Source organism: Gossypium arboreum, chromosome 8 (assembly GCF_025698485.1).
Source record: "Gossypium arboreum isolate Shixiya-1 chromosome 8, ASM2569848v2, whole genome shotgun sequence".
NCBI lineage: Eukaryota > Viridiplantae > Streptophyta > Magnoliopsida > Malvales > Malvaceae > Gossypium > Gossypium arboreum.
In genome coordinates, this window is record NC_069077.1 from 27,104,055 (window position 1) to 27,129,985 (window position 25,931).

Sequence of the window (25,931 nt, forward strand, 5' to 3'; positions counted from 1 at the left end):
AAAGACCTGGTCATCCAGAGGCCAGATGCTGGTTTAGACTAGATGTTATGTGTCAACACTTTAAGAAGAAGGGCCATGTTGAGAGAGTGTGCAAAGAAAGAGGCGACCTGGCCAAAACCAATCACAACACAAGAATGAAGAAGCTCGAGTGGCTGAAGACAGTAGTGACCATGAAGAGTAGGTCTTTGCTGTTTCATGCTCAGCTGGCCAGAAGAAAGGTACAAAAGGCTGGTTGCTGGACAGTGGCTGCACCAACCACATGTCACTAGATGCAACTATTTTTAAAACCTTGGACAGATCCTGCAAAACCAAGGTAAAAATTGGGAATGGTCAGTTAATCAAGGCTGAAGGAAAGGGAGATGTGCAAATATGCACTGCCATAAGTGACAAAATCATCAAAAATGTACTGCTGGTACCTGAGATTGACAGGAACCTACTTAGCATTTCTCAACTGCTAGAAAAGGGGTACTCTGTTGTGTTCAAAGGCCAGGAGTGCCAAATCACTGATCCAAATGGATCAAGTCTCATGACAGTCACCATGAGTGACAAATGCTTTGAAGTCAACTGGTCAGGTGACTCACACTCATCCCATGTTGCTTTAACAGAAGACACCAAGCTTTGGCATCAAAAACTTGGTCATGCCAACTTCAAATCTATGGCTCGGATGGTTAGCAAGGAAATGGTTGAAAACTTCACCAAGACAGTTCAGATTGAAGATGTTTGTGAGGTTTGTCAGATGGGAAAGCAAGCCAGGCTTCCATTTCCTGCAAACACCAACTGGAGAGCATCAAACAAGTTGGAATTGGTGCACACTGATGTTTGTGGCCCCATGAGGACTGAATCACTAAGTGGCAACGGGTACTTTATTCTCTTCATTGATGACTGTACCAGATATTGTTGGATTTATTTCTTGAAGCATAAGCCTGAGGTTATTCAAGTGTTTATGAAGTTTAAAGCTGTAGTGGAAACAGAAACAGGTTGCAAGATAAAGACCATTAGGTCTGATAATGGAACAGAGTATACTTCATCCGGGTTCAATACCTTCTGTGATGATGCTGGCATCAAACACCAGTTAACCAATGTTTACACACCTCAGCAAAATAGGGTTAGTGAAAGGAAGAACAAGAGCTTGATGGATATGGCCAGATGCTTATTGTTTGAGAAAAATTTGCCCAAGACCATGTGGGCTGAAGCTGTCAATACTGCTGTCTACATTCAGAATAGGCTTCCAACCAAAGCACTTACTCATAAGACACCTTTTGAGGCCTGGTTTGGGTTCAAGCCATCATTGGCTCATATGAAAGTCTTTGGTTGCCTATGTTACAGCCAAGTACCAGTTGTAAAGAGGGATAAGTTGTCCAAAAGAGCTATTCCTGGTATTTTAGCCGGGTATAATATGGTCAAAAAGGGTTATAGGATTTTGGATCCTTTAACCAACAAAGTCCAAGTGAGCAGAGATGTGGTGTTTGATGAGAAAGCTTATTGGAATTGGGAAAGAAATGAACCTGAACTCATTTCTGAAGAACTTATGACAGATCGGTTTGAATTTGATCAAAATGATCCAGAGATGGATGTTGATGATGAACCAGTCAGGGGTACAAGGACTTTGGCTGATGTTTATGAGAGGGCTCATGTTGCACAAGAAGAACCATGCAGTTTTGAAGAAGCTGAAGCTGATGAAGGATGGAAACAGGCTATGGCTGATGAAATTGCCACGATCGAGAAGAACCAGACATGTGAATTGGTTCCTAGACCAGCCACGAGGAAGGTTATTGGAGTAAAGTAGGTTTATCGAGCTAAGCAAAATGCTGATAGAAGCTTGAACAAATTGAAGGCCAGGCTTGTAGTCAAAGGATTCAGCCAGAAATATGGTCTGGACTACTTGGAAACATTTGCACCAGTGGCCAGGCTAGACACCATCAGGTTACTGGTTGCCTTGGCAGCTCAGATACAGTGGAAAATCCACCAGCTTGATGTGAAGTCTGCATTTCTCAATGGCTTCCTTGAAGAAGAGATCTACATTGATCAGCCTCAAGGCTTCATTGTATTTGGCAAAGAACAAATGGTGTACAGGCTTAAGAAGGCATTATATGGCCTGAAACAGGCTCCTAGAGCCTGGTATGCTCGAATTGACAGGTACTTGGTCAGTTTGGGATTTCAAAGAAGCCTCAGTGAACCAACATTATATGTTAAGAAGAAAGGAGTTGAAGCACAGCTCATTGTGTCTCTCTATGTTGATGATCTTTTGGTCACAGGAGGAGACCAAGCAATGTTGGTTGATTTTAAAGCCAAAAGAGAGTAGGAGTTTGAAATGTCTGATTTAGGAAGGATGATTTATTTCCTTGGCATGGAAGTGACTTAAGCTCAAGGAGGAATCTTTCTAAGTCAGAGAACATTTGCCTTGAAGGTTTTGTCCAAGTTCTTAATGGAGAATTGTAAGCCAACAAGCATTCCGATTGCTGTTGGAATGAAGCTGTCAAACCAAGGAGATCATGAACCAGTCAATGAGTCTACTTACAGGAGCCTAGTTAGTTGTTTGTTATATTTAACTGCTACTAGGTCAGGCATTATGTTTGTTGTCAGTTTGCTCTCAAGATTTATGCATTGTTGCAATGAGAAGCACTTTCAAGCTGCCAAACGAGTGCTTAGATATATCAAGGGTACTTTAAGCCATGGGATGCTATTTAACAAGGTTGAAAGTTTGAAGCTTGTTGGAGACACAGATAGTGACTAGGCTGGTTCAAGTGATGATATGAAAAGTACCTCTGGATATGCTTTTACCCTTGGCTCAACCATGTTTTGTTGGAGCTCAAGGAAATAATCAATGGTGGTTCAATCAACAGTAGAAACTGAATATGTTGCAGCTGCCAATGCTGTAAATCAAGCCATTTGGCTAAGAAAAATTCTAGCTGATCTTAAACTACATCAAAGGGAAGCAACAGAGATCTTATGTGATAACAAGTCTGCTGTTGCAATTGCAAAGAATCCTGTCTTCCATGGTAAAACGAAGCACTTCAGCATCAAATTACATTTGATAAGGAAGATGGAACAAGCTCGAGAGGTGGAGCTGATTCATTGCAATTCAGAAGAACAGGTTGCTGATGTCTTCACAAAGGCCCTTGGTATGTCAAGATTTATAAAACTGAGAAAGTAGCTAGGTGTTACAAGCATGGAAACTAAGGAGGAGTGTTGAAGTTAGTTCCCATGCAACACATGCAGCAACAAAGGTGGACATGCAGCTCATGCAGATTCATGCACATAAGAATTTATGCACATAAGTTGTCCGGGTAAAATACGTGCAACTGAAGATGTTAATGCTACTGTTTCATCTCAGTTTCATTTTGTTACTTTTTTTAACAATGTTTTTGTAATTTAGTTCATTTTGAATGACAAATTGATGTAACTTGATGGTCAAAGAGCTGGTTACCAGCTTTGTTTAAGTGTGCAAGTAATATCACCTAGTTCCAATGTAATAAGTGGAGTTAAGTAGTGTTTAGGTTGATTTTTTGACCAGCCAATGACTGATATATGTAATGGCTTTGAGCCAAAGTTTCTTTTGAATGAAATCATCAGATTTTTACTTCCATATGCTCCACTTCTCTTTGCCTTCAAAATTCTGTTCTCTATTCCTGCAAGAAGCTCAAAGCTTGAATTTTCCAGCATTTTTCCTTCATTCTTTATTCGGGTATAATACACTGCTGTTAAAGTCCAGATTGAAGTTCTTACTTCATTCGGTTAAAGAGTGCCAAATCTCCAACAAGATCCCTCGCCTATTAGAAAAAGATTGATTTGTGTTTTTAAAATGATATGAATTTAAAAAGAAAAACCCTTTGAAAACGTATCCTGCGTAGGAATAGGATAATGATTGTAACAAAATTTGCACGTTATTAAACAAACAATAAACTATGGATAAAATATAAAATGAATAAATTAATTAGTGAAGCTTGAAAACATATATAGCGTGGGATATACTCCTCGAATGTCTACTGATTGTGTGGAACAAATGGATTTTCATTCTTGTAATTTCCAGGAGGCTCATAGTTGCACATAACAAAAAGGCCACCGTTAGCACACCTAACTCGGGCACATCCTACTCTCATTGAATCCCTCCATACAATCTGTGTATAATGGCCGCAGAGTTTCCCCCGTTGGCAAGCAAAGGTTTTCTTATCATAATACTGCTCTTCACCCACCCACCTTTGGACAGCCTCTCGAGGTGTCCAGTGGTCTTTGTTCGCCACGAAGATGTTCTCGCCATAGGGCGCATTGGAGTGGACTATTCTGCAATCTTTGATGCGCTTATTGCCCCATGATCGAGCAAAGTCAGCCAACTTTTGATCCCAGGTGTATAATGGTTCATTCTCTTGAATTCGAGCAGCGTTGTGAGCGTCGAGGAATTGTTGCGCGTCTGAATCAGGAGAACTGGGGGTTAGCGGCTTCGGTTGAAATGGTTGAGTGCTTTGATTTTGAGGTTGTTCGGTTGGGTTTTGAAGCTGTTGAGAGTTTGTAGCTTGGTTTGTATTTGAAGGTTGCTGAGGGTTTGGATTATCGGATGAACTCTGAGATTGTTGAGAGATTAGGATTTCGGATGGCTTTCGAATTGGTTGACGGCTTGAAAATTGGTATGTACCCCGAGGATCTTTAGAGGGATTCACTAGTAACTTGGGATGGATTTGGATTTGGATGGATTCGGATGGATTTGGATGGGGGAGAGGCTTGGGATTTAAAGGTTGGTTTTGAGCTGGATTTGGATTTGAAAGCTGAGGCTGTTGAGAGACTGGATTTTCATGTGGAGGTATGTTGCGCAAATCTGGGAGAGTTAAAACAAGGGGAGAAAGTTGAAAGAAAAAGATGAGGATGAAGAAGGGTGTGAAAATGTGGGATCCCATTGAATTGTGTTGTCTTCGTTTAAACCAGATTTGGTTTTGGTTTGGGGAGGGAGGGAGGACCCCAACACAAACACAAAAGAGATGTTAAGGAAGGATTGTATGATTCAACGGCATTTTAGGATTACCATCCATTTTTCTTTGCCTTTTCACAATATACTAATTACTATTACTATTACTATTACTAGTATGGCTCTGCTTCGGGAGAATTTCCTATATATTTAAAACAAATCAAAAAAGAAACCATTATCATAATTGAATTGTAACTTTGACTACTTGCCCTAATGAGAATTACCAAATAAAGAAATGATTCAACCGTCATGTTGTACGGAAACACAAAAAGATGCTATCATTAACCAACGCTTCCGACCACGACAAAACTTTGATAAATGGAGTGAAGTTATAGCTGTCTCCTCTGTATGATGATGAATAGCCATATGTCTATTAGTTTCATGCTAAAAGCAAAGCATTAAGAGGAAAGAAAAGAAAATAATTATTAAAAGGGTGTCCAACTTCTTACTTGTATAAGCCCACTCATAGTGATGTTCATCAATATGAACTGATGTAAAATAAGCAAAAAGGAAGCATCATCCTTTTGGTATTAACTACAATTTTATCCCTTTCTTTCATGGCCTTCCTCTTCACCCATCATTGGGGTCACCGTAATAATTAAATCATATAATTAACTCGGGTTATTTAATTATAGAAACTAGTAAAACATACATATAATCTTAATTCTATTGGTTAAATTACTTACACTTCGTGTAAAAAGTAAAATTAAATAACAACTCCAAATTTATCAGAAAAATTTAAATCTTTTAAAATTTCAAAGTTTATCAAGAAAAGGTTATATTGTATTAATGAATGCTATGAACATATAAGTACATTGACTAAAATATCTACCTCATAGCAGCCTACCAACCATCCAATTTGTATTTGATTAGTACTATATGTAGAAAAGATTGAAAATGACAACATTAAAACATAAATTTATTGACTGTCATCTTTTAAGAAGCAGATAATGCATATTATATACATATTATTTTCATATTTCTTATAACAGATGACATCTAAATTTAAATTTTAACTTTTATGATTCCAAACCTAAGAGAATTACACTTCTAAAATATTGGAATTTACTGGAATTTGTTTGGAAAAAAAAGAAATGGTAATGAATTTTATTTTTTAATTCATGAACCAAATTCAAAATATTTATCAGATTAGTTATACTCATTGAGAACACCATTGACCAAATTGAATAACGACTAATCACATGAAGGAATGGACCAAAAATTTCAAGGAACATTAATGAACATATAGTAAAATCATAGAATTTAGAGCCAAGGTGAGGATAAGTGACAGGAAAAGAGGAGCTGGAGCAAGTTGAGGGATAAACGAAAGAGGAAATGGAGACATGGAAATAATTAAACGGATGTTAAATTTAAAAGAACATTCTTGGTTGTCACTGCCGACCAAAGTATGGAAACTCATTGATGAATGATTGATGCTGCAAATGAAAGATACTATCCAAGAGTAAACCAAGCTCACCTGAGATGTCACAGAAAAGATCGAAGCTCTTCTGGATGACAGAGTGAAGAGAAACCTATTAGCCGGTTGGCTTAGTGGCTGTAGCCGTTGGTAATGGATCGATCAAGCTCAACTATTGTCAGTATGAAATCCTATTGAGCAGCATTGGTGGCTGCATTTTTCGAATAGGTTGTTGGTTAACTCCATGGCTCCTCGCATGGCTATTTTGCTTCATTTCGTTCGTAAATCTTCGCTAAAGTTACCCCGTTATAAAGCAATCCATACGGTGGTCGAGATAAAACGTGAATGGTGTCACAGAAGCGGTGTAATCAAATACAAAAACTAGGGATACATAGGATAAGGGTAGTGTCATTTGAGCACTGAATATTCAAATAATGACTTCGGTCATCCCTAAGAATTTCACCACACAATTTCTTTCATGCTTTTAATTACACTAATAAATAATTATTGATTCTAACATCATTTATCTACAAATATCTATATTACTTATTTATCCTAGGAAACAAAATCAAACATTTTTACATAATTACCTCTAGTTATACAATTTAACTAAGTAAACTAATTAATCTACCTTAAAACTAAATAAATTATCTCATATCAATAAAAAATATATATGCTTGACAAAAATCAACACATAATTTATTATTCTCAACAAATATTCTCTGTTTAATATCTCAAATTTTTTAGTATATAACATAAATAAATAAAAATATGAATAAAACACACAAACTAAAATCGATGTACTCCCTTCACAATTAGAACCTACATTGTCTTCAATGTAAAAGAGTTAAAGTGCAAACAAGAAAGTTTCCCTGATAAAGGTGAATCCTTATTGTCGTACCAACATCGGGATCCTATGTGTTCCAAGTAGACAGAAAAGTACCTAACGGAAAACAAAACACTAAAACTACATAACATGGAACATAATACTATAAAAGTAAAATAACAAAAATAGAAGAAGAGGTGTTGACAACGGATAAAAGAACGCCGAAATAATGAGTTTCGGGAAAAGCATGACACTTCAGTAATTGTCATGAAACCATTAAATGTAGTCGCGACATTGAGGTAGCTTGTTGACGGAGCATTCTGGCTTGAATGTCACAACATCGAGTTGCAAAGTTGAAACTTTTATGCTTTCATGTCGTGGCATTGAGTCTAATTTCTGTCTTTTTCAATTTTTTTTTGTTTCTGTCACCCCACTATATCAACACATATTGTAAAAAACAAATAAAAACAACTAAGATTAATATTAAAAATAAAATAAACAAATAAGAAAACGTAAAAAGCAGAAAGTAAAGAAAATCCAGAAGCCCTTTTTAAAATATCGAGATGATTCATATCACCACCATAAAAGAACTTGCAGCTAGTTCTCGGCACTTTGATTCGTTGCTTGTTCTTTCGTTGATAAATACAAACTAGCCTCCTTGATTGAATCCACTAGCAACACCTTATCTTTGACCAACACAACATCCACATTATGAGCCATTTGACGTCAAATCCAAGCCAACCCTAAATCGTGCATCCTGACCCCAATATTGCGCAAGGCTGGAAACATGAAAATATACACACTTTTTCATGCCTTCATGCAGTTTAGGTAAAATTCTAGTTGAAAAATATTTAATTATTATAAAATAATTAAATTGTACTTAAATTATTAACATGTTGAATTTTACTTAATTTTATAATAAATTTTGATTAGTTTTGATCATTTTCGACAGTTTCGCACAAAGGGCAAAAAACAGCTTGGTAGACACTACTAGAAGCACAAAATCGAGAAGCAATTTTGAAGCATCAAGGCGAATTAATTTTTCAGCCTAAGACGGTCCAAATTATGTGTATTAATTCATAATATAATTAATTTTAATTTTAATCAAATTTAATTTGGGTTAAATATATTATTATTAATTAATAATGAAAAGTAGCCAAGTTGAGCTGAACTGAGAAAATCGATCCAACCGAGCACTGGGTAGCCCAAAACCGTCCCACATGCTGACCTAATCAGCTTGCTTGGCTGATTATTTAACTTGCAAAGTGGCCCTTGAAGACTTCTTCAAATTGCATTCAAACCCCTCCACTATTTGTGCCTTTCTAGATTTGCCCTTACCTTAAAATAGCAAGTTTGAATTCTTCAAACTTGCCACATGTGTGGCGGGCCATGGGGGGACTCTATGGCTGCTGATTTTTGCTAATTTTAGCACCCACCTCAACCTATAAATACTCTCCTTTTCTGCTCACTTCAAACACATCTCAAACCCATTCATTTCTTCACTTTTCTCTCACTTTTCTCTCTTTATTCCCTTCCATTGTTCTTCATATTTTCCCCCTATTCCTTTGCCGATTTCACCTCTTGAAAAAGAGTCCTTCAACCACCATTTAGAGCATGTAACACCCCGAACCCGAGACCATCGCCGGTGTCGGACACGAGGGGTTAGCAAGCCAAGTTCACTTGTTTTGCCCATCCATTGGACATTTCGGTCAAGTGGAAAAAGCTGCGTCCTTGTCGCCTTAAAAATCATATCTCGAGTTTCAAAACTCGAAACCGGTTTCAGAATTTTCCTGAATTTAGACTCATATATCCATCCATGGATTTATTTCTAGAATTTTTGGTCGGGCCAATTGGTACAGTTTATTAGTTTCTAATGAAACTAGACTCAAAATGGAATCTGTACATATAAGGTATGTCTCCTAATTATTTCGGATAATTTATAGTAAATTTTAAAGTTACAACAGGGAACCCGAAACCGTTCTGCCCCTGTCTCACAATAGCTTTAATATCTCTTAACATGTAACTCCTATGACCATTTCGTTTCTTCCATATGAAAATAGACTCATCAATGTTCATTTACATAGCTGATTCACTATTTAATACCATTCCTACAAATTTTGGTGATTTTTCACATTCACGTTCTGCATTTGGCAGCATCTGCTTTTAAGGTAGGTCTTACCTATTTTGTAGTCTCCATGAACCAACTAGTCTTGCCTTACATAGGTCCACATATGATCATTTTAACCATGCCAATGGCTGATCATGTGACCAACATTCCCATTTCCAATTCATAGTCACATCATGACACCATATATATATATACAAACCGCAAATAGTTTAAGTTGATACTTCACTATTACGAGCCATTTTCGCATGGCCGTACACATATACATCATAACATATTTAAACCAACAAGGGTAGTCCTATACATGCCATTTCAAGTTCAACCAAGAATTTATACCAAAATGGGGCTTGATAGTGTGGATGACTTCGACTTCAACGATCCCGAATCCGATTGCTATCGAGCGAAATCTAGAAAACGAGAGCCAAAGCGGTGAGTAAGCATTTTTATGCTTAGTAAGTCTCAAGGAATATAATCAACTCTAATTACAGCAATACATTCACATAGTTAAATGCATCATTTCATTAATGCACATTCACATAATCATACTTACTTCACCATCCCAACTCTTATGTTCATACACAAATAACGACTTCATTAAGGCCGATAACTCGTTCCATCATAGGAGCGGATATTCACACGCTCTTACTCCTAGCGTGCAAAGCACAGACCGCACTTACCTTGTCATTGGGAAATTTCACAAGTGCATTAGCTGAAATTTTCCAGCAAGCTTATAATTTTCAAATCACAAACCTTCTGAGTTTAACCGGATGTCGCTACTCGATCAATCGCCTTGGGACATAGCAGGTTATGGTAACCCGCACCAAGGCCTACGGACTTAACCGGATATCACGATTTGCACAAATGCCTTGGTCTTAGCCGGATAGAATGACTCGCACGAATGCCTTGGTCTTAGCCGGATGTAGCCACTAGCACAATTGCCTTGGTCTTAACCCGGTTATAATTTCCAAGATAATTGTCTTGAGCTTAGCCCGGATATCAATCAATTTCTCATGCACACATACATCAATAATCATTGGACATACATATTTATTTTCGTTACTAAGGCTCAAACACAATTATAATCACTAACATAATCGCCTTCGGGACTTAGCCCGGGTATCATTCGAATACTCATACACACATAAATCAATAATCAATACATCCATATTTCATTCCACATAATTCAAGTAAGGTCACTTCTTGAGGACTTACCTCGGATGTTGTCGAACGGCTTTTACGGCTATTCGATTACTTTTCCTTCCCTTGTCCAATTGTGGCCCTCTTAGCTCTTGAGCTAATTCAAACAAATTCAATTTATCAAAACCTCATTGTGTTAGCTTATGGCGAATATGACAAGGAATTTAAATGGTCATATGGCCACCCTTTAGCTTGAATACACAATGGTCATGCACATTTTATACTACATCAAGCAATTCAATACAATTTATTCGAGCATCAAGGAAAAGCTAAGGCCTTCAATAGGCTACCCAAGGCCGAATATACTTGTCCATGTTGAGGCCAATTATGCACTTAATACCACACAAAAACAGCATGCATTTTACTAGTTAATGCTTTGCATATTGTAGCTCAAAACTTACAATATAGCATCAAGCACTCATATGTGTGCTAGGCAGAATGTGCTTACAATTTCACAATTATTCTTCAACATCTTCTTCTTTAAACAAACTTATTCATCACTTCCTTCATAACCAAAACATCATGTGCAAACATATATATACATATATGAGCATGGCCAATTTCAAGGTGTCCATAGCCATCCAAAACACAAATTTTAACTAACATGCAAGAAGCATGAACCATGCTCATGAATGCATCATGGCGAATATGACAATCATGCTCCTTTTCAACTTCAATCATGATAAAACAAAAGAAAGCTCAAAATCTTACTCAAGAGTAGACAATCCATCATTGCATGCATCATCATCAAGCTTCACACTTAGCATGCAATGGCTTTATCACCATAACAACTTTGGCCAAATACCATTTCCATGGCTTAACAAAGATTTGAGCCATGGCTAACATGCACATCAAGTTAGCAACCAAAACATGCATGAAACTCCTAACACAACCTCATACATACCTTAATCTTGATGCAAACTTAGCCAAATCTCCTTCTAGATCTCTTCCAAACCAAGCATGAAGCAAAAATCCTCCTTCTTCCTTAGTTTTGGCTCAAAGAAAGGATGAACAAAATTTTTTCTTTCCTTCTCTACAACTCACGGCAATGAGGGGGATTACCACACTCACACACATTTTTTTTCATTTTTTATCACCCATACACCTTTGTTTATTATTTCACCCTAATGCACCAACAAAACATGTTTCATGACATGTTTAGCCCATCCTCCTTGTCATGGCCGCCACCACCTATAAAAGGGGAATTTGACATGCAAGTCCATTATTTTGCATGCATGCTTTAATTAGTCATCACACATTTCCTATCATACTTTCAAAGTTCATTACTAAGTCCTTTCTTGTGGAATTCACCCTTATAACACTAAATCAATCATCATAAAATGTCATACATGAGCACACACATATTATAGGCATCAAAATAAATTTTTAATTATTTTTATGCCTCGGTTTTGTGGTCCCGAGACCACCTTCCGACTAGGGTCAATTTTGGGCTGTCACAGAGCATCATTCAATTTTTCATGGAAGCCTCGGTTTAACAAGAACAAACGAAGAAGGAGGGACGGAGCAAATTAGTCAAGCCTTGGAGAAACACCGGATTTGATTCTTGTTCTTTATCCTTTTAATTTTATTGTTGTTGTTATGAACATGTCTATGAAAATTTTTGATGTTGATATCTTTAATTTAATTAATATAGCTTAAATTTAATTCATGTTAGGTTGATTGCATTTCATCTACTTAATTTATTAAAATTGTGTTTGTGTTGTTATAGGCCTTGGTAAAATGTTTGATTAAGTAAAACCATGACTAAGTTATTCTTGCTTTACAATTGTAAGTTAACTAATGAATTGATTATTTAAACGGATTGAAATTGTAATTAATTGACACAATATTTAATTAGTGCATGTTTGATCATCTAAGGTAGCTGAGGGTTAAATTAGCAATGGTATCTAACGATACATTATCCTTGCATAACTTGCAAGATTATTGTGATTAGATTGTTTTAAGGTAGAAATACATTGTTACCTCACCTAATCTTTTATGTGCTTATGAGATTGAATTAATTGTTTGAATTGGCATAGAGATATGTACAAGAGATTATTTTAATTTCATAAGTATGTATGTGTATTAACACATTTGCTTATTAAAATTTGTTTAATCGGTTGAATTGACATAGAGATATAGTCAAGAGATAAATGAATTTTTGGTAAGTAAGTATGTTCATAAGTTAGCAAATTACCGAGTTGCCGTGAATTTATTCGTAACAACATAAACATGAGTTTAATAATTCTAAGTTAAGAAATGTAATTAATCTAATACAATTATGTCATCTTGATTAAATCATCTTTTGAAATTGTGCATTGGAACTTTTATTTTATTTTTATTTATTTTACTTAGTTAAAATTCTAGTTTTTAACCACCTCCTCAAATCAAAATATTTTTCTTCACCAAAGTGTTTTTAAAATTGCATTCATAAATAATTCTTTTCACAGTCCTTGTGGGTACGATAAATCGACATTTACTTGTCACTTTATTACTTGTTGTGATTGTGTACACTTGTACATTTCTGTCGCTCCAGAGGCTTTGGCTACTCGAGCTTTGCCTCCACATTCGAATGAGAATAGAACAAACTCATCGACTTCTTCAGTTGGCATCTCTCTAACTATGGCTAGAAAGTGTATAGGCTCTATTAGACCTTCATTTAGATCCAATTTAAGCTCAGTGTTAGTCGGTACTCCTATTTTTACTCCTACTCCTGCATATACTATTACGTTAATTGGATTAGAGACTCTTTCTTTCTTATTCAAATCTTCATTGTGATCTCCAATCCAATCTCCTGTTGAACTTCTCCATTTAACACAACATGGTCATCAATTGTATAATGACCTTCATCATAAGAGTGGGGAACATCATGCACGACCTCTTCCGTTGGAATATTTAAAATTTGATCATCTAATTCATCATGCTTTCCAAGGAGGACAACTGATTTAGCTGGGAAGACATATGGCTTTTCATAAACAACATCATCATCCTGCACTTAGATAGATAATCCTCAAATGCATTCATATGATCATCTAATGACAAGTTCTTATATTTTTTAGGATCCATAATCTTGATAGTAATACTAAGGTTGTGGATCGTAAGTCAGATAGTTATTAGACCATCATTAGTTGTAGCTCTCTCTCAGTTGCATACTTATATGAATCATAAGAAGGTTCATATGAATATCTGCTCCTCCCATATCCTTTGGCATAACTCCACTGGTTCATTGAGGCTCCGTTCGACCAACTCGATCATTGCTTGCTCATGTTTTGTGTAGCACCCCTTATTCAACTAGATCGTCAGGTTCGAGCAATAGAGAGCCACATTCGTTGTCGAAGAAAATACTAACTAATTCGCAGTAAAAACATCATTTCACTTCATCAATCATTCAATCAATCAATAATAAAACATTGAATAACATGAACATTCTTTTCGGGTCTTATACGAGTACATAAATGGGTTAAAGTCAACCGGAGATCAAATAGGGACCTTTTTGTAATATTTTTAAAATTTATGATCAAGTATACCATAAAAAGTCATTCAAATATTCAATCATATAATAAATACCTAGATATTAAGATAAACAATTAAATCTAAGCCTTAATTGAGCTTACAAAAGCTCTTTTGTAGACTCGAGCATGAATAAGGACTAAAGCTTTTGAAAATTTAGGGCTGATGTCACGAAGTCACCTCTTCCACGTTGTGATGCCACAAAATAGATTATGACGTCACGATATCAAGCCACCCAACGTCATGGAGTAACATACTGTTTAGCTGGCGTTGCGACAAGGAAATGTGGTCGTCGGGACAATGATTTTTTTTTTGTTGTTGGTAAAGCTAGGCCATTTGGTACCTATTTCAAGCCAACCAATTCAATTACACTTTTGGTGCATATTTATACAACATTTCCATGCATAAATCATGCCAAAATGCATACCATAACATCAATTGCTCAATACTAAATTCAATCAATTCAACATGCCTTAATCTGACACTAAAACTATCAAACCACTTGCTAAAATACAAGCTAATCTCCCATGTTTTCAATCCATTTAAATAATCATTAATTTTGTCATTTCCATGTTTAAAACATATCATTTACACAATTAAATGAACCATTCATAATGATTCACATATAAGACTTATCATATAGCAAAGTCATACAATTGTGCATATGTGGACATTATTATCCTAAATCAACATTAACCGAAGTTTAGACCAAAACTATCCATTCACAAGATATCACATAATATAAAACCTATGTACATGCCAAAAAATGAGCTTTAAATGATAGAAAGACTACTGAATCAATAACAGGATAGTGTGACCTCCTCGACGATCCACTAGACACGTTCCACAAGTTGGCGATCTACAAAGAAAGGGACAGCGGGGTAAACATATCAAATGCTTAGAAAGTTCACAAGTATTTAAGAAACAACTTACTTCAATTTACAATCTAATACGATAAGGTACTACCTTGTCAGGTTTGCCTAAGCATGACTGCCACATATAAAAAGGGTGAGTTAAGCATATATTGGATCATATAGTAATTCAAACATATTATATTCCTATTCATTTATAATCAACATTTCAATGCCATTTATATACTCAATCAACATTAAATCAATTCAATATAACATCTATATCATTTTACATACATATATGCTTAAATCCATATTCTTATTTCAACAATTTTTGAGACTATAAACATCCTTTGTATTCAGTTAGCCCTTGGGCCTCATTTTTAACTCAATTCAAATATCATTTATGCAATTTACATTTTATAACCCTATTAAATTTGTTCAGACCCACATGGATACATGAATTCAACCAATCATACCAGTTTGGAACCCAGTGCCTCATCGAATAATGCCGAAGTAAATAGTTTGCACCCAATGCTCATCAATGTGTTTAGAACCCAGTGCCTCATCAATATAATTGAAGTATAAACGTGCCCAGCACCCATCGACTCTTAGTCGAAGTAACTCGTACTCGACCTATCCTATGATATGCCAACTATATCTAACTCTACCAGAATATTTAATAGGGTAACATTTTATTCAATCATCATATTATTCAATTTGCATTTAAACAATTCAATTCATATCTCAAATCATCAGTTTATCACATAACATATCCTAATTCAAACCAATTCAAGGTCAATTCCATAATTTCATCAAATTACATTATTTTCAATTCTATTCAATTTAATACTCTATCTCGATAATCAGTCAAATTCATACCATTATGATTTGATCAGTCATCATCAACTATTAATTCATTAATATTTCATACTGCAATTCATCGTATTCAATTTATCAGTTAATTTATCATTTTCTTTATGATTTAGTACCAAAAAACATACGCAATTTAAATTACTATTAAATAGACACAACTTTGTAACTTAAATATATATGTAGCAATTTATGTATAATCATACCATATGAACTTACTTGGTCAAAACATCCACAAACAACTCTCTAAGGACTAATCAATAAAATTTTTCATTTCATGATTATCTTTGATTTAATTCAATTTCTAATATATTCAATAATTCAGTTCAATTTATCAATTGTAACCTTCTTATTTCATCATATTATAAGCATATATCAACTTAATTTCATTATTCAAATGCCCCTAAAATTTTTCATTTTGTTCAATTTAGCCTCTAAAATTGAAATTAGCAAAACTTTCAAATTTGAGCTTTGGTTTCAAAATCGATCTCAATTTCATCCTTCTACATCCCTCTAATATCTATAATTATAGAAATTTCATGCCAATTTTCAAAATATTTTCACTTTAGTCCCTATATTCAAAATTAAAAATCTTCACTTTACAAATTAATCTCTTTTTTCATTTCTAAGCTTAAAATCTAACGATTTAACACAAAATTCTTCAACAACTTATCAATGGTAACTTTTAAAAACTTTAACAGTTTTGCAAACTGGTACACAGGTTAGTTAAATCAAGCTCCTGGGACCTTAAAAACATAAAAATGAACGTACCAATTTGTAGCCAGAATTTTAAAACCCTAGGATGTTCTCTTTCTTTCTTTGCCTGTCACATCCCAAAATTGGGTCTAAAAGTCTTGAGGGTAGTTTTGGAATTATGCCATGAAAATTAGGTTCAAGAATTCAGAATATGCAACTTGAAAATATCTTTGTTCTATGTCTTTCGAAAATTAATCCAATTTATGGAAATAGTGTGAAAAAGGCTTTAAATTTTAAAAAGTAGATTATCTTGTAAAAATGTTTAATTTAAGAGTAGCTTTAAAAAAATTATACCAAGTTTTAAAAATTAGCCCATTTTCCCCCTTTCACCTTACTATTGACATGAAAAAAAAGGAATAGAAATACTCCCTTCCCTTTCCTGTCGTCAATTGAAATCTCCAAAATTCCATTCACCGATTTTAATTCTTAAAACTCTAATCCCTTTGATTTTTACCATCTTCCAAACAACAAATCTTTTCTTAAGTCAAAGAGGAACATCAAGTACTCCATTAAAACCATTGTTATTTATATTGAAACCATTGTTATTTATATTGAGGGCTTTCTTGGATTTCATCAACCGTTCATTTTTCTCCTCAATCAAGGTAAGTTTTTGTATTTTTAATAGTTTTTAATGAAGTCTAGCCATTTAGATCAAGTTTTAATTCGTCAAGCCAAAGATTTTGTATGGTAGTCGAAATTGGGGTTATTAATGGCGAAATTTGGAATTCTAAATGAAATTATTGTTTCTAAGTTTTTTCAACTTTCTTTGATGAGATTAGAAGGTCTTTAAAATTTTTTTAAACTTTTGTTACAAGATTTGAAGGTTATGTTGAATTTCCATTAAAAATAGCCATAGATGCCAAAATTTTTAGAACCATAAGTTTGAAGAGTTTAGGGTGTTTTGAAGGTTGAGGATTGTTCTTAGGTGATTAATTGGATGTTTAGAATTGATTTTAAGTTATAAGAATAAGTTTTGATTAAAATATTTGAGTTTCGACTAATCTAGTCGAAAATTTTAGTTCAAAGAGGAACTAGTATTAGACCTGTATTTTTGTTTGATTTGAGGTATGTTATTGGTTGTTAATTGCTTGAATGTGTTGTTTGGTTAATATGTGAAGTTTCGGAATCATTAGAACCCTCTATAAACAAGGAAAAAGGCAAGGAAAAGCTAGTTTGAGCTTGCGATTATCGAGTGGAAATGTGATCGATGAGTGTTTTGGAATCACTACTTGTAGACATGATTCATAATGTTAAATGGGTGCTTAGGAGTAGCCTAAACCCCTATCTTAAGTTTCGAGTCTAAGCTTTCTTACTCCTTTTGTGTATTTTGCAAAATTGTGGTTACGTGATTGTACTAATGTGTAACATGGAATTACTGTTTAATGCATGTATATGTGAATTATTGTGGTAATAGCTTATTGAGCTATATGTTAGCACTTGTAAGCGCAACACTATAGAGCATGGTAAGCATGCTATGTGGTAGTGACATTGTTGTGTGTGTATGATGTAAACGAGCAGTGAAATTGTACAAAAAAGGTAAGTAAATATGTGTATAATTGTGGATACTTTAGCTTTGTGACCTCTTAAGACCTTTGGATATAGTTGGCATGCCATAGGATTTATGAGTACTCACCCTCTATGTTGTGATTTGGAGCATTGAGGCTCGAGATAGTTTGGAGAGATAAGGGAATGACTTATTGTCACGGCGTTACTCCTTGTTTTGCCAAAAATCACATTGCTACACATTTCATGCTTCCTACCAAAAACATTTATACACATATATATGTTTCTTTCAATTCAATAAGACATCATTTTATACTAATCTATACCAAATAAATCATATAAACCATTGAAAAAAACATTTAAATGGCATGAAACTCATGATCAAAATCTAAACATATCCAAGCCATGTACCAACCTTAACACGCAAGTTACCACATTTTCAAGTTTAACACATATGGCTTATGTAGACTTTGTAATCAATAATTCAAATGAAAGTAACATGATCAAACTAGACATAAAGTAGGCTATATATCAAGCTTAACATACAAACTTAACCTTAGCCACAATTACAATATTGGTATTCATAATTAAGGATGACCATTTACTTAATAAAAGACCCTATATACATGCCATAATATCAGGTACCAAAATAAACAAACTTCTACCATATCGATGATAGTTTGATATCCGCAATGATTTGACTTTTTGAGTTCCATAATCTAGAGATCTACATGTAAGGAAATAAAAAATAAGTAAGCATTTAATGCTTAGTAAGCTCAAATGGAAATTACAACACTTACCTTACTCATAGGTGAGCATGTTCCTACCGAAAGATTAGGCATACATTTGGCTGGAACATGACACATAATGTTACAAATAAGTTTGCATAATAAACATAAGTATCAATATGTGTTAGGCATTATAACATGTCCAAAGCATCACCAATTCATACCAATTTAGATACGATCATCACCATGTCATATACAATCATCAATACACAAGTTCATATCATTTCAATTTAAATCACATATCATAATAGCTTATCAAATTTGGTTCATTTTATTTTCTGATTTCAATATTCAATTTCAATGTTTTGCCTAATGGAATCATAATAAAATGGACTCTGGCACACGGGTGAACTACCCACACCAAGGCACAGTAGTGCAAAGCCCATAGACACCAAATATATATGTATTCAAATAAATCCCTCCACCACACCAAGGTCTTTGCAGAGGCAGTGAATACTTGATGATCCGCAACGAATGTTGAATCTCAAATTAACATATCATAATCTCCACATTGTCAACTATCTCGTACACAAGTGTGCATATGACCCTATCGACATGCCAACTGTATCCTAGCCTTTTACTAAGTTCACATGGGCATCAATAATTCATATTTGCATATTCATAATCTGTATTTGTCACACATCAATTTTTGAATTCCATCGATTGAATCTGAACATGAATCACACATACATTTAATGATACATTTTAAGATCTTTTTTCATTCTTCTAGTTATAGTTAAGAGACATAGCATCAAACACTTTCTCAAATCATCTCAAATTTCAATTACATTTTCTAGCCAAGTATGCAAATTTCCACCTAAATTTTAACTTAAGTTCAAGCATAAGTAAAAAATGAAATTGAAACACAAGCATAACTATCAAACAAGGAAGGGTAGTAAGTTACACAATTACTTACCTTTCAAAACACAAACGAGTAGATTTCTCAAAGCCTATTGACTTGCCACTAATTGTAGTTGTATTTTAAATACATTTTAGCATTTAAAGAGTTTTTTCTAGCCATTTTAGTATTAATTATTGAATTTTTTATGCTTAGTACTTGTTAGTAAATATTAATAAAATAAGTGTTTTTAACACATTTTTTAGTGTTAGTGACCTATTAGGCCGACACAAGCCTTAGATAGTTGTAATCTATTAATTTAAGCATACAGGATGTTGAATTTCATGCCCAATAGACATAAGATAAGGGAAGAGTGTTGCACAAGCTTCTCGAGCCGCTAAAGCATGAAACATACCTAGAATCCCAAGAAATTGGTGTCGTGTCACACCATGCAATGTCTATGGCGCGACATAGGCTTAACATGGAGCCCAAGTCCTTCAGGGTTAATTTCGTTTGCACAGTCAAACTTATATGAAGACCTAGGACGTGCTGAAGACCTAATTTAGGCTGCTAACAATTTTATAAATTATACAGTAAATGTGACCAAGTCATCTTAGACACATCTAAAAAACCTAGTAGTTTAGGATTAGTTTTAGTTTAGTTTTCTCTTTTATTTTCTAAACTCTTTTATTCTTTTGTCTTGGAATTAGTTTTGATCCAAGATCTCTTTTATAATATCGAAGTATTTTAATTTATTTTCCTTTGCAAGCAACAATATCGTATTCCCAATCAAGAGATTTACTACTTTACATCAATCGACATCCACAGGATTATTTCTTTATCTATTTTCTCTATTGATTTAAATATGTTTATTTACATGTTTATTTCAATTGAGATTGAGATTATGAATAATATCATAAGTAGCTACGTCCCTTAGGGAAGATCAACGAGCAGATGTGAGAGTGATTAAAGGAGTAGTTAGGGTTTCCTATAGAATTAGTTGGTATAAATTATGCGTTTTTAAACCCTAGGCTTGAAAACCCTAGGAAGTAATCAAGGTTAAATGAGGTCGGGAGATAAGTTTTCAAGTAAATTGTAATTTATCCTGGTTGAGAAAGTGATGTTGGGAGATAAGTGAGTATTCGCTAATTAATTAATCAATTAGAGGCCATGAGGTAATAATTGGTTAGTTGTTAGCTAATTCACCTTAAAACCTAAATTCAAAGTTAATTACAACCACAGAAGCAGGTTAATATTCCTGATTGGTTTAATTGATTTAGTTGTTTGTGTTTTATTTTCAGTTATTTATTTTAGTTATTTAATTATTACTATTTAGATGTGTTATTGTAAAAGTGTTTTCAATACATTTAATTCATCCTCCCTTGGGTACAATCCTTAAAATACTTCTCAGTGTTTCGTTGTACATTTTACTATATTACAATTTGACCTATATACTTGTAGACACCACTTCTTTATTTTAGATATTTTTGGTGTAGTATTTTTTAGTCAAACATTCGCACATTTGGCGGCGGTCACCTATTCCGCAATTTTAGCTTTTCCTCTACAAGCTCAATTTTTATTCGTTTTCGATTCAATTTTATGGCTGAATGCTAAAGGAGTTGAAAGATTTTTCTTAAGTTTTCATCTACAGTGGACAATGGAATAATGAAGAAGATGATGAAATTCCACTAACGTTTCATATTTATACCTTAATTAATTGTTAATTAATCTAGTTTAATTAACTTAATAATGATTTTATTAACATAACCTAACTATTAATTATACTTAATAGAAAATGTTATCATCATCCACTATCCTTTAATTAAAAATGATTCAATAACTATTTTGGCCCTCTAGTTAATTGATATCTAGGTCTTCAAGCATTTTCTTAATTAAAACTGAATAGCAATTGGACTTTTATAATTTAGTCCTTGAACTTTAGTTAACTATTTTATCGGCTAAATTACTTGACCATTCTTCAATATATTTTTATATTAACTCCATAAAAAATTATATTTTATATTTTAGAACTCATTTTACGAAAATGGGGTTCTAAAATTGTATTCTCCAGTACCACTGAAAATTATACCTTTACATAAAACATCCTAGTAAATTTCCATATGATAGACATGGATTCTTATAGTTTCCTAACCGAGTAATATTTAGTTTCCTTTGTAATTCAACCTTCTTACCCTTTTTAGAAAGAGAAAAAGCGATGATCACTTTGGTTTACAATCTATAATTCTCTGCGTTGGATCTAAAAAGGCATGTTTATGAATATGAGGCAAGAGACGAAACAAAAAACTACAATGTTGATTAATCATAATACAATTTGACCGGTCTATCATCCTCTTGCATTTGCTCCTTCTTGATACTACTTATAGAAAAGCTATTAAATTTAAGCATTATATTCAAAGGATTTTCATGTCTACTTCTTTGATCAATTAAAACCGAGGTAGTAAGCAAGTCATAAAAAAGGGCCAATGAGAAAAAAATAACAAAGAATTCATCCTCTTGAAACCACACACTTTATCAACCTTGAGTTTTTAATCCCCTAAAACAACAAGAAACAACGAACTCGGAACTTTTACCATCAAAATAGAACTATATAAATTTCAAAAATTAGATTCCTAAAAGATGTTGTCATTGTCATGTTTAGCATCTCTAACAGAATCCTCAAATAAAAAAAATTATTAAACTAATTCAAAACAGAATAGTATCCAAGCCAACAAGTTTCTACAATCAGAGTACTAATTTTAACTTCCAAAAAACACAAATCCAACACATGAGATTAAACATCAAGAAATCACACAAAGCCAAAATGTGACTGCTAAAAAAAGAAGAAGAAAAAGAGTAAACTATTCAAACACCGAAAAGTAAGTAATTTTTCTCCAAAAAGAAAAGGAAAACTCTCCAAAGAATCTGGGCACCTTTTGGATTAGAGGGTGCATAAAATTGGTACAAACAAGACATTCAAGGAGTTCATGAACACTAGTAGTGCTTGTATGAAGCACTAATGACATAGTACTATTATTGCTATTGTTGTTTCCATTGCTTCTATAGTGCTTCAAAAATGAAGTCAATTGATTATGATGATTGATCTCATCATCACCGATTACACCTAACCGATGTCATACAACCTATGCTATTTGATTTCATAGTAAATGAGATAAAACTAAACAAATTTGATCAACTTTTTCACAATGGGTACTAGTCTTTTCTAAAAAAAAAAAGAAAGTTGGGAAAAAACTTGTCTTTTCATTAGATATGAAATGGGGTAGCCAACTTTTGAGTTAAAATGAAGAACAAGAAAAGATTAATTGTATCTATAATTTCTCTATACAAGGGAAAAAAGAGAACTACCATTTTCCTCTTTGGTAGGTGTCAATGTCTAAATTTTCTTAAGAGACAAATTATGAAACATAAAAATGGTTTGGGGCGAAAGAGAGAACTTTGTTAAAAGAAAATAAAATTATAATCAAATATTAATTGTTGAGGAAATACTAGTGTTACAGGCCGCGGATCAAAACTCATGACGAATGTACACAGAGCGTACAATATATGGAGAAGACCCATCAACTTAGCATAATGAATTTGGAAATAACTTATATTTTACCAAGGTGAATATTTTTTAACCTTAGGAGATTTTGTAATCTTAGAGGATCTTGAAAAATCCCTTAAGAATCTCAATTTGTAAATAGACTTTGATCTCGATCATCAATGTAATTTAAACTACACTGTTGGATTTGGGGGAGCTCTACTATAACTAGAGGTGTTTCTCTTATTTTTATTCATTCCATTCTTGAGTAATACAATACATTTGAGAGAATTTACTTGAATACTTAGTGTGTTTAGTTTTCTTATGACTTTTCTGATCGCTTTTTACTTCTTCGTTTGAGAGTTTGCTTTCACTTTATTTTGTTGCCTTAGAGAATTTCTATTGAAAATTCTCATCTTTCGAGAGTTAGACTGAGATACAACAAATTTTTGCCTAAAATCACGCAATTCACGATACTTAAGTTTTAAACTATTACATTAGAAGCAACACGATTAATAACTTCCCTTCACCGTTGTTGTAACCACTTATTAATTATTGTTTATATATTCTATTAAATGGGGTTCATTTGACCCGCTTAAACTGGCTTGATTTGAAGAACAAGTGATGAAGCCCTTCTACTTGAAGCCTTGGTGGCCCAACAAAGCACTTATGAAAGTTAGGACTACTTGGTAAATATGGAAAGTAATTTTATAAGATATGTAATTTGATAAGATTTGATTTTGTAATCTTAAAGGATTGTAGATAGGTTTTAATCTCGACTATTGATGTAACTCAATCTGTACTGTTAGTTTTGGGGGAGCTCAACTATAAATAGATGTATTTTCTCTCAATTGTTATCATCCCATCCTATCCTATCCCATACCATTCCATTCTTTGTATTCTTTTTAGAGTAACAAAATACTTTGAGAGCATTTACTCAAACATTTATCATGTTTTGCTTTCTTGTCGCATTTTATGTTCTTTCGTTGTTCTTTCATTTTAATTTGCTTCTGTTTTAATTTTGGAGCCCTGGAGAATTTTTATCAAGAATTCTTACTTTGCCAGAGTTAGGTTGAGTTAAGAAGATTTGAAACGAAAAATTGCCTAAAGATGCACGGATTGCAAAACTAAATTTCTAGCATCGTGATAGTTGATATCAAAAATAATATTCGAAGGCAACGGGTCAAATGAAGAAAGGATGATATGAACAGGATATCCAGATGGAGACTTGTGGGAGGTCTAGGAAAAATAGAAGATCGAGGGATATCTTGTCAGCTCTGGAAGGTCGAATGATCAATATTGAGGAATCCATGGGTGGTGTGAAGGACACACTCAAGGTACTTGAGGGATGCACTGATAAGTTAGACTCGATGAGAATACAGTTTAGGGACTATGTGGCCAAGGCTCTCAGTTTTAGTCCAGATGCGATGAGAGAGACCCTCAATGCTGCCATGGATAATCAGACCGAGTAGTTAATAGAGAAGAATGATGCTCTTGAAGCCATGGTAACTGCTCTGAAGGAACATGTGTTAGAGCTCAAGGGGGAGCTTACCACCTGTAAAGTTACTCTAGGTAATGGGATGTTGGCTTTCGAATTGAAGAAACACAGAATGGATGTTCTTAAGCCGAAAGAGTTCGAGGGGACGAGGTCCGTAAGAGATGTGGACAATTTTCTCTAGGGATGGAACAATATTTCCATGTGATATTCTTATATTGGAAAAGAGAAAGTTTTTCTTCTTACTTCCTCAAGAAGTATTGTTACCTGAATCTCAAAGAACTTATAAAGTTTCTTTCTCCCTAAAGCTAGAGTTGTCTGTAGATCTAGGTTTCTGTTAGTAGTTACTCCATGTCAAGGTAAGTTTTATGGCTTTTCATGTTATGCTATGAAAGATTAAGACCGTAAGGGTCTGAATAGTAAGATGAGGAAGTAAGGCTCTATATGACGGATTATCTAAGTTTGTGTTGATGGAAAAAGAGATAAAAATGAGTTTTAATGGTACTCTTCCGTTTCTTAAACAGTGGTAGTTACAGCTTGTTGGATCTGGAGTTCAAGCTGCTAATTGTGGATGTCAGGTGAGTCTTTGTACTGACTCTTGCATATATACTATCCATACAATATACTTCTATGGTAGTTGATCGAACTATGAAATAGAAACCAGAAATGCATAATCTGAATGTTTGCCGAGGTTGCATGTATAGTTCGTATGAGATTCACAAGTATGTGAAGCTTGAGTTTAGTTATATGGCACACCTGAAATGCATGTGATGAAGTGTTTGATTAGTGACTAAGTGTTGAGTCTTAAGCAATGTCAGTATATGAAGAGTCTGTAAAGTAAATCTATATATGTTTACTGCGGTAGACTCTAAAGAGGTTTGTCAAGACTTTAAACACAATCTCTGAAAGGAAAAGCCCATGTCTATGGCACCTTCCAAAAGGAACTAAAGGATGGTGATTACCTAATGGGATTCCCTACGTGGCCCAGTATGATGATGGGCAAACCTGACATAACATGAGTTTAGGCAAATCCATATTGTAAACACATCAAGAAAAGAATGCCTATGTGGCGTAATATAAAAGGAACACCTATGTCGCACAATATGAAAGGAACGCCTATGCGGTGCAATGTGAAAGGAATGCCTTTGTGGCGAATCATGAAGGGATAACCTCTGTGATGAACCCTGCAATGACAACCTTTGTGGCATATTAGGAAAGAAAACCTTTGTGGCAAAATGTGAAAGGAATGCCTTTGTG

At 34.2% G+C, this 25,931-nt stretch overlaps 1 protein-coding gene across 1 annotated transcript; it reads right to left on the bottom strand.

Annotated features, from left to right (window-relative positions):
• Window positions 1–3,884: 3,884 nt before the first annotated feature.
• Window positions 3,885–5,040, bottom strand: LOC108468535 (repressed by EFG1 protein 1-like). The gene has a single exon (XM_017769413.2). The coding sequence runs from the start codon at window positions 4,887–4,889 to the stop codon at window positions 3,984–3,986; it is 906 nt and encodes a 301-aa protein (XP_017624902.1). The 5' UTR covers window positions 4,890–5,040; the 3' UTR covers window positions 3,885–3,983.
• Between the last annotated feature and the right edge of the window lie 20,891 nt (window positions 5,041–25,931).

Excerpts from the sequence above, each read along its gene's own strand:
- LOC108468535 (XM_017769413.2), bottom strand. The coding sequence starts at position 4,889 with ATGGGATCCCACATTTTCACACCCTTCTTCATCCTCATCTTTTTCTTT.